At 48.8% G+C, this 9,940-nt stretch overlaps 2 protein-coding genes across 5 annotated transcripts in view; one reads left to right on the top strand and one right to left on the bottom strand.

The window, feature by feature from the left end:
• The window catches only part of USP20 (ubiquitin specific peptidase 20), a 48,534-nt gene extending 47,029 nt beyond the window's left edge, over positions 1-1,505 (bottom strand). For all 4 annotated transcript variants that reach the window (XM_068552057.1, XM_068552058.1, XM_068552061.1 and 1 more), the window contains exon 1: positions 1,422-1,505. The gene's annotated coding sequence lies outside the window, so the exon portion shown is untranslated. The remainder of the gene's footprint in view (positions 1-1,421) is intronic.
• A 155-nt stretch (positions 1,506-1,660) lies between these two features.
• Positions 1,661-8,711, top strand: C10H9orf78 (chromosome 10 C9orf78 homolog). Its single transcript, XM_068553400.1, has 9 exons — positions 1,661-1,798; positions 2,159-2,218; positions 3,516-3,567; positions 3,708-3,778; positions 4,649-4,726; positions 5,311-5,508; positions 6,563-6,699; positions 6,806-6,904; positions 8,361-8,711. Exons 1-9 carry the CDS (start codon positions 1,716-1,718, stop codon positions 8,450-8,452), a joined length of 870 nt encoding a protein of 289 aa, XP_068409501.1. The 5' UTR covers positions 1,661-1,715; the 3' UTR covers positions 8,453-8,711.
• Positions 8,712-9,940: the final 1,229 nt, after the last annotated feature.

Here is a 9,940-nt window from a genome sequence, read left to right on the forward strand (position 1 = left end):
TGACCTTGTAGCCCTCCCCGTAGTGCTGCCCAGTACCCCCGGTGGGAGCGCTGCTGGGAGGGCAAAATTGGAGCCAACTCTGAGAGCGTGAGAGCTGCAGACGTCGACTCCCTGGGTTCCTGCAGCAATTCCCAAGGAGCCTCTCCTTCAGCCGCCACGGACAAGGTGCCCAGTGATTCCATGTGCATCTGGGTTTGGCTGAACCAGGCTGCAGAGGGCAGGACTTGGAGGCTTTTAAACTACGGCTTTTCATCAAAGCCAAAAGGCTGTTCCAACAAGTCCTGAGTCTACTATTTGCCTTAGTCCAAGGAAGAGAACAACCACCTCCAAGGAGACTGTTCCAGAGAAAAGTAAGGCATTCCAGAAATGCTGCCCTGCTTCAGAATGACCTTCCGGAACAGGGAACCCGCAGTAAACATTTACTGAACTCTGATGTGTACAAGGTGCAGCAGAGGTAGGCTTGTAACTGATTCCTGCTCCACCTTCCAGCTGTGTTACCTGAGGCACATACTGCCTCTCTGAGCCTTGGTGTCTTCATTTGCAAAGTGAAAAACAGTAACTGAATCTACTTCCTAGGATTGTTGGATGAGTTCAATGAAATAATGCTGAGTCCAGTGCCTGCCACATAAGAAGTGTTTAATAAGAGGTAGTTCTTGCAAAGGAAAGGACAGACAGTATACTGAGAAAGGAAAAACTAACAAGGGCTTTCTAGACGTCCCGTAAGCCATTATTTATGCATTTAGGTATATCCTAAGCGTTTGTTGATGCCTGTTTTTTCAAATAAACTTAATCCTCACAGCATCCTCGGGTAGAAGGGGCGGAGGCCGGAGAGACAGTCCTCGTGACAAAGGACGAAAACAAGGTCCCCGAAGGTCCCGGGAAGCGGCCAGCAAGCAACCTCTACCCTCAAACCCTCCCGGGTGGGTTCAAAACACCAGACGCGACTCTCCTCGGGGAGAAGTGGCTGGAAGCCATCATTAGCGGGGCAGTCGGGGCTGGGACTTTAATTCATCATCGCTAAGAAGTGGTCATCTTTTGTCCCTAAAGAAAAAAGTGCCCGTCAGGGCCCAGACCCCAGGGAAATACAAGTCAGCGCTCCGAGACGCCACACGTGTGCTTTAAACGCTGGGTCAGGCCCAGACAGAAATAAAAGAGACAGCAGCCCTTGTTCCGGAGAAGCAACGAGCCCCTGGGGGCTCGAAGTGGGCTGCTGGGGCCCGAGAGGATCCCCTGGGCGCTGGCCGGAGGAGGGGACAGGGCGGTGGCGGCCGGGGGGAGGGGTCCCAGGCTCAGCTCACCTGGCCGCGGCGTTCTGCGTACCAGGCAGGGCCAGGCCCCCGCCGGCCCGTAGCTGGACTGTGCTCGCCGCTACTCCGAGAGACCCGGCCCCCTGAAGCAACTGGCTACGGCCCGGAACTCACCTGTCGTAGCAACCGCGCCGCCTCCGCCTGTCAGCCAAGCGCGCCTTCCGCGGCTCGGCGCAGCGCAGGGTCGTGAGGCCCGGCCGGCCGCGCCCCGCCTCCTCCCCCTTGGCCGCCCAATCGGAAGAGGCCGACGCCAGGGGTAGGGGCGTGGTCAGATGAACGGTGTGGGCCGGGGGCGGGGCGGGGCCGGACCGGGCAGGGGCCGGCGCTCTGATCTCACTGCTGAGCGCCGGAAGTATCTTAGATCTCAGCGCAGGGGCTCGGCGGTTAGACCGTGGGGTTGGCGCGACTATGCCGGTCACCGGGAAGACTTTCCGCCGGCGCCGGGCCGACTCGGAGTCGGAGGACGATGAGCAGGACTCAGAGGAGGTTCGGTGCGTTTGGGGCGGGCTTCCACGGGGCAGGAAGAGAGAGGCAGCCTAGGGGGACTCGCCACCGGCCAGGCACCTCTTTGACAACATTGCTAATTATGAGCCGGGTTGTTATCCCCTTCTGCGAAGAAATTGAGGCCGCTAGGGATGAGACCGCCGCCCCAAGGTCTCATGGTTGGGAGAGGTGCCCCTGGCATGCGCAGCGGTTCTGACTCCCGTTGGTGGGTCCAGACGCAGAGTCACCCTCTGGACCACTGCGGGCAGGCAGCGGGGCAGGGGTGTCCGTCGAAGCTGCCTTTTGACTCTGAGTTCCGTGGAGGGTCTCTCAGCCTGTGCATTGCCTTTTGTTTTTTGTTTTTTTAGATTAAAACTGGAAGAGACCCGAGAGGTGCAGAACCTGAGGAAGAGGCCCAACGGGGTGAGGTGGGTACTGCGTGGGGGAGAGGACCCGGAGGAGGAGGAGGAGGAGGGGATGACCGAGACACCACCTACCCCGACTCCCCCATCCCCACCCGGTCGCTGTCACAAACATCTCCTCAGACATAGCCCCTTCTCTTGACACACTTTACACCTAGTACTGCCTGGGGAGGGGTCCAAGCGTTTTTTGCAGATGTTTAACCAGGACATGCCCCGAGCCTTGTGATCTTGAAGTTTGCTCCAGAGGTCAGAAACAGGTCATTGATCAGTGTTTTTATTGTCAAACGCACACTGTGATTAATTGTGAAATGCACACTGATTGTTAAGAGTTTGGGAAAATTTAGAAAAGTATAATCATAAAAATAAACAGTACCCATAATTCTCCCATACAGAGGTGATCAGTGTTAACATTGAATGTTCGTTTCTTGTCTGTTTTGTCTCTTTTTTGTAAAGACGATGAGCAGCTTCACTTTTATTCTATTCTTCTTCGGTAGTCCCCTCTTATCCACGGGGGCTATGTTCTGAGACCCCCAGTGGATACCTGAAGCCTGGGTAGTACTGAACCTTATGTAGATTATTTTTTCCTATACTGATGGGTGAGTAATGTATAGTGTGGACACTCAGGACAAAAGGATGATTCACCTCCTTTGTGGGACGGGGCAGGATGGCAGAGATTCATCACACCATTCATAACAGCTGGTAATTTAAAACTTACGAATTTTTTATTTCTGGAATTTTCCATTTAATATTTTTGGACTGCAGATGACTGACACTGTGGAAAGTGAAACCACAGATAAAGGGGGACTGCTGTATTTTCAACTCATGATATTGTGAGCATTCAACCACATTGTGGGTAATTTTTCCGAAAACCTTTTTAATATCTGCATAATATTCTATCAGATGTACATATCATAATTTAACTTACCCCTTATTTTGGGACCTGTACATCATTTTTTAAAATTTCACCATCAAATAAGGCTGCAATAGTATTTTTCTGCATTTGTCTTTAGCTTCATTTTCCCTGAAGGCATAATCTTAGAAATGAGATTTCTAAGCCAAGATAATGCTAAATGACTTTACAGGAAAATGTACCACTGACGTCACCACTACCCCCACCTCCAGCGTCTGGAGTGTTTCTTGGACCCTGTTATTCTTGTAGGTTTTTCCAGCCGGCTTCAGTGTTCACCCAGCAAATCTCACCATTGCCCTAATGTTGCAACCTACAGACTTCCTAAATGTTTCTCCTCATCTCTGAATTGTGCCCTTTCTCTCTCTCTCTCCCCGACTTTTTGGCTTTTCTCAGTGCTGTAGCCCTGCTGGTGGGAGAGAAGGTACAAGAAGAGACCACTCTAGTGGTAAGTTGTGGGGTCCTCCTTGGGCAGTGGGAAGATGTGGCTGCTCTTCAGTGGATGATTGTGTTTTCTTAAAAGAAAAAAAAAAAATTCCACTGCAAGTTATATAGATGCTTCTTCTCGGCTGTGTTTGCTGTCTGCAGGATGATCCCTTTCAGATGAAGACAGGCGGGATGGTGGACATGAAGAAACTAAAGGAAAGGGGCAAAGATAAGTAAGTGCAAAACTGGCTGAGAGGCAAATTCACCTGCAGCCCCTGCCTGGGTCTGTGTTCCCCCAGGGAGCTGGGTCCTGCCGCAGCTTTAATGGGACATCTTGGAGTACCCTTTGTGCTTTGTAAAGGGTACGTTGTTTAAAAACAAAGAAAACAAAAACTCTTCAAAAGTTAACTTAGAGTGATGCAGGTAGGCACCTCTTGCAAAGGTGCATTGTATATTGTCTTTTTTTTTGTTTTAATTTATTTATTTATCCTTGGTTGCGTTGGGTCTTCGCTGCTGCGCGTGGGCTTTCTCTAGTTGTGGCGAGCAGGCTTCTCATTGCAGTGGCCTCTCCCGTTGCGGAGCACAGGCTCCAGGTGCACGGGCTTCAGTAGTTGTGGCGCACGGGCTTCAGTAGTTGTGGCTCGCAGGCTCCAGAGCTGTGGCGCAGGGGCTTAGTTGCTCTGCGGCATGTAGGATCCTCCCGGACCAGGCCTCGAACCCGTGTCCCCCTGCACTGGCAGGTGGACTCCCAACCACTGTGCCACCTGGGAAGCCCCTATATATTGTCTTTCAAACCCACGTGGAAGTTGTTTTTCTTTTTTGAGGAAAACATAGAAACACAATTACAAAAATAATACAAACGATACAAAAGTGAAATATAAACGAATCTACTCGTTCCCCCGAGGTATGTCCAGAGGCCGTCAGTGTGCTTGCATATGTTCCCAGAGTTCCTTCTATTTACATATCATATATATGTATATATTTTTTGACCATAAACAGGATGTTGTACGTTTCGTTGCATACTTGTTTTATTCAGGTAACATCACACTCAGCCTCATTTAGCGGTGACTCTAAGGCTCTGCTTCACTGTTCTCTTTTTTTAGGATCAGTGAAGAGGAAGACCTCCATCTGGGGACGTCATTCTCTGCAGAAACCAACCGAAGGGACGAGGACGCGGACATGTAGGTGTCAGTCTGTTCATCAGTAAGAGATTGGGCGAGGGCTCCAGCCAGACAGAGTCCAAGATATTTTGTCACAGATGACATTTCTAGACTTATCCAAAGACAGCAGATTGGCCCCTCTCGCGCCCCTGCCTCCCCTTTCGCCACCCCCTGAGGCTTGAGGACTTTGAAAAACTCAAAAATTCTTTAAAAGTGTGGTTCTTGGAATTTTAGATTCCTTGACTAGTAATGTTCCACCCCCCGCAAAATTGCAGGGATAAACAAAGGACTTGCCTATTTTTCATTTTGCCAACAAGGCTGTTAAACAAACTACCATCTACCATTATCTTTTTGTCTTCAAAGAACCTTACACATGGTGTGGTAGGACAGAATCTCATAATATAGGTTGGTGCTTTAAGTTGAAAAATTTTAGCTTGATTTAAAAACTCAAGTTATTTTTATTTTTCTCCTTCTCCATGGAACGATGGCAACTTCATCGTCAACCATCACGGCTCCGTGAGCCAGTGTTGGGGACCACTCATTTAAAAGACACCAGTTGTGAGCTCTCCTGCCCCTCTTTGAGGCCTTTGGGTATCTCATTTCAGGATGAAGTACATTGAGACGGAGCTGAAGAAGCGGAAAGGGATCGTGGAACACGAGGAACAGAAAGTCAAGCCGAAGAACGCAGAGGACTGCCTTTACGAACTGCCGGAAAACATCCGGGTCTCCTCAGCAAAGAAGACCGAGGAGATGCTGTCCAACCAGATGCTGAGCGGCATCCCGGAGGTGGACCTCGGCATCGAGTGCGCTTCCGACCTGCGGTCGCGCCTCCCCCCACCCCTAGGCAGAAAGGACGAGCTCTCTGCTTTCCAGTTCAGAGTTAAGGGACTGTTTCTTAACCTGCCTCCTTGGAAACCCACAGACATAAACTGTCTTCTGTGGCAGGCTGACATGGTTGTTGCCAGGAGTTTCTCTGAAGGGTTGGTCAGAAGTAGTTAAAGAGACAAGGGACTCTGCCGAAAACAAGAATTTTTTTTGTTTTAATATATGTGCGCTTTTTTTTTTTTTTTAATTTATTTATGGCTGTGTTGGGTCTTCGTTTCTGTGCGAGGGCTTTCTCCAGTTGCGGCAAGCGGGGGCCACTCTTCATCACGGTGCACGGGCCTCTCACTGTCGCGGCCTCTCTTGTTGCGGAGCACAGGCTCCAGACGCGCAGGCTCAGTAATTGTGGCTCACGGGCCCAGGTGCTCCGCGGCATGTGGGATCTTCCCAGACCAGGGCTCGAACCCGTGTCCCCTGCGTTGGCAGGCAGATTCTTAACCACTGCGCCACCAGGGAAGCCCCCAAGAATGTTCTTATTTAGCCTTTGTTCACAGCTCTTCAGCTCTTCTATTCAGGTCCTTGTATTCTTCTGCCTTATTCTAGCAGGAGCAATGATAAAGGCTCACCCACCCCGTGGTCCTTCTTTCATTTTTACTAAAAAGCATCTGCTCCAAAAGGGGATTTTTGTGGAGGAAATACAGTGGTCATTATCATCTTCGGGTGTGGTAGAAAGTTGGGAGACTTCTGGGTTCTCGCTTCCTTTTTGGCCTTACTAGCTTTGAGCCTTAGTCAGTTCACCTGACCTCCAGCTCAATTTCCTCTTGATCAGAAGAGAGTAACTCCTGCACCTCCGATGCTGGGAGAGCTCCGTGACAATCTGACCGCAGGGGAGTTGGTAAATTGTAGAGAGCTGTGCCCCAAGAAAGATGACGTCCTTATGCAGTGGCGGGGGGGCTGCCAGCCCCTTTAGTCAGTTCCATCTGAGGCCCAAAGGTGTGATGATCTCACTGTGGTGTGGCTCCTTTCTCCCCATAGTGCTAAAATAAAAAATATCATTTCCACGGAGGATGCCAAGGCCCGTCTGCTGGCAGAGCAGCAGAACAAGAAGAAAGACAGTGAGACATCCTTTGTGCCCACCAACATGGCTGTGAATTACGTGCAGCACAACCGATGTAAGTGTCGCGTCTCTGGGGAAGCAGCTCCAGCCCACACCATTGGGTTGAGGTCCCTGGGTTCCCAAAGTCTGTCTGACCCGTCCCCTGGCCTCTTTTGGTCCAGTTTATCACGAGGAGCTCAATGCTCCCATACGGAGAAACAAAGAAGAGCCCAAAGCCCGACCGTTGAGAGTGGGTGACACAGAGAAGCCGGAGCCTGAGCGTGAGTACAGCAGAGGCCTCGGGCCGCCTGGCGTGACCGCTTCCCAGGGCCCGTGGGGGTGGGGAGGGACTCGGCAGGGGCGGCGCTTGGGCTTTGGGGTCAGGGCATCTGGGTTCTAGCCCATTCTCTGGACCATGGTCATGTGCCTTCCCCTGTCCAAGCCTCAGTTTCTTTACCTCTAAGATGGGGATAGTAATAAAACTTACCACTTGGGGTTGCTCTAAGGATTCGCTGGGCTGTCAAATATAATAGAGACTCAAAAAATTAGAAAATTTCAATAAGCAAAAGTAAATTAAAAGTTAATCATAATTTCACCACCCAAAGACGGCCCCTGTTAACATTTTTATACATTGTTATCCCTCAGTATCCGTGGGGGACTGGTTCCAGGACCCGCTGCAGACACCAAAGTCTGTGGATTCTCAAGTCCCATGGTCAGCCCTCCGTATCCATGGATGCGGAACCCAGGGATACCAAGGGCTGACTGTGTATAACCTTGCCCACTTTTAAAAAATAGGCATATGCTGTATACATACTTAATAGGATCTCACAGCTTTTTAGTGTGCTCTGCCTGTCTCTCCATGACAGTAAATACATTTTCCCTTTCAATGGCCATATCACGTTCTGCTGTACAGATAGAGGTCCTATAGTCTAACCATTTCCCTCTGGCAGGACACTTAGGTTGTTTCCCATTTTCCCCTATTTAATGATGATCATTCTTGCCTATGTCATGTCCTAAAGCTGCCTTCTGAGAACTCTCCAAATGATCCTAATTTGTTCTCCCGCCAGCAACGTCCAGCAGTGCCCCTTTCCCACGTGCTCACCAGCACCAGGCGGTGTCATCTTTCTCATCAACAATGGGATGATTCTAAGGAAATGCTAAATTTGCTGAGGTTTCTGAAAATCCAGCCTGTTGCTCTGTTTCTTCCTTCCTACTTGAGAAATTATTTTCTGTAACACCTTAGCTGTGTAGTCTTTGATTCCCAAAGAGCTTCCTATTATTAATACCTAGGAAGGGACTTTGGAGGCACCAGACTTGGGTTCAACTCAGCCTACCTTCACTTCCTGAGTGACCTTGAGCAAATCAGCTAACCTCTCTGAGCAGAGATGGTAACATGCCCCTGCTAGGATTGCTGGGTGGGTGAAAGGAAGTCTTGTCTAAAAAGATTTAGTGCCATGCCTGGTATGTTGTCAAGCTCTCAATGAAGCGTAGCTACTGCTGTTCACCTGGTCTAACATTGAAGTCAGCATATTTTGGCTGACACCTGACTCCACCATGTTTATTGCTATTCACCCAAAAACAGGTACTTACTGAGGCCCTACTATGTTCCTGTTCACTAGAGTAGGCACTGGGGCTCCTGTAGGGAGTGAGACAGGCATGGTCGTCCTTGCCTACGTGGAGCTAAGCCTGTTGTTGGCTTCCAGCATGGCAAACAGCTTTTCCTCTTTTCCTTCTCAGGGTCCCCTCCCAACCGCAAGCGTCCTGCTAACGAGAAGGCCACAGATGACTATCACTACGAGAAGTTCAAGAAGATGAACAGGCGGTACTGAGGGAGGCTAAAGGGGAGAGGTGCAAAGTGGGATGTAAATAGTGTCGTTCACTCCCTTTATCCCCCTGATCAAAGGCTTCCTGGACAGAAGCCTGCTCATTGGCTAGCAGACAGTTCCCAAAACAGACTCTATCAGTCCTGCTGCTTACCTGCTGGATTTTGCAGGCACTGAATTTGTAACCTTTTGAAACAATGTGTAGTTTTCCTATTTGGGGACAAACTCTATTCTTGAGAGCATTATTAAATCTCGTTTGTAAATATGTTGACTTTCTCCTAATATTTGCCCTGGGTCAGGAGGAAACAGTTGTGTGTTTCAGGGTGAGATAATACCCTTTAGATTGTGGTTTTATTATTATTATATATGCAATCATGTCTCCTATTTTCAAGTATCTGGAGTGGGGTTCAGAAATGCATCCTTCACAGTTTACAGTGGATCCAGCTGACAGCAGAAAAATCTAGGTTGAGATCAAAGGGACACTAGTATTTTCTGACTTTTACAAAATTATCTGTTTCTTTTCATTATGAAAGAAAAAACAATTTCTATCACTTTTAGCACTTAAGTATTAAATATGAAATGGACCCAGCCTTATTGTTTGTATTGCGTCTTCTTATACCAACGCTAGGTAATGTGTTCATAGTCTGGGGGTTGGCAGCTCAAAAGCAAAATTCAGTCACTGAGAGGGGTTTTCTCATTTAGTTTAAGAGAGGTGGACAGGCTCCAGTCTCTGAGCTGTCAAGTATGGCCCACCTGTGCCATTTTTCCTGAGGTAGTTACACAGGTTGTGACGAGGAAAGAACAGGTCGGTTGACTCCTGGGCTGATTTAAAGCAGGTATTATTGTGTGGTTAGAGAAGTGTGGCTTTGGAGTCAGATCTGAGCCCTGCTCACAGCTTCCTTAAATCGTTGGACAAATCCGTTCGCCTCGGAGCCTCAGTTTTCTCATCTGTAAACCAGATTTTCTTCTAGCTTTTTTTCCCCTTCACTCGAATGAATGCAAGGTCACTGAAGGCAGGAATCACGTGTGCCTCACTTTTTCTTGAATCCCCAGGATCGAGTCCATAGGCGATCCTCAAAATGATGAATGAATGAGTGGAAGTATCGTTACCTGGGAGAGACCTGACCAACACTACCTTATCCAGGTGATGAAGGTCAACATCAACAGTCATAAATCATGTTGACTGTGTACCTTTGATATGATGTTATAAAAATAGCACTTTATCTCTGTAAAGTATATTCCTCCCCAAAACCCGTAACTCCAGTCTAATCATAAGGAAAGCATCAGACAAATTCCAGTAGTTGGGGATCCTACAAAAGATTTGACCAGTACTCCCCGCAAACTCTCAAGGTCATCAAAACCAAGGAAAGTTTGAGAAACAGTCACGGCCAAGGGGAGCTAAGGAGACATGACAACTAAATATAATGTGGTATCTTGGATGGGATCCCGGATCACAAATAGGACGTTAGGTAAAACCTAAGGAAATATGAAGAA

The sequence above is a fragment of the Eschrichtius robustus genome, chromosome 10 (assembly GCF_028021215.1).
Source record: "Eschrichtius robustus isolate mEscRob2 chromosome 10, mEscRob2.pri, whole genome shotgun sequence".
In the NCBI taxonomy this organism is placed as follows: Eukaryota; Metazoa; Chordata; class Mammalia; order Artiodactyla; family Eschrichtiidae; genus Eschrichtius; species Eschrichtius robustus.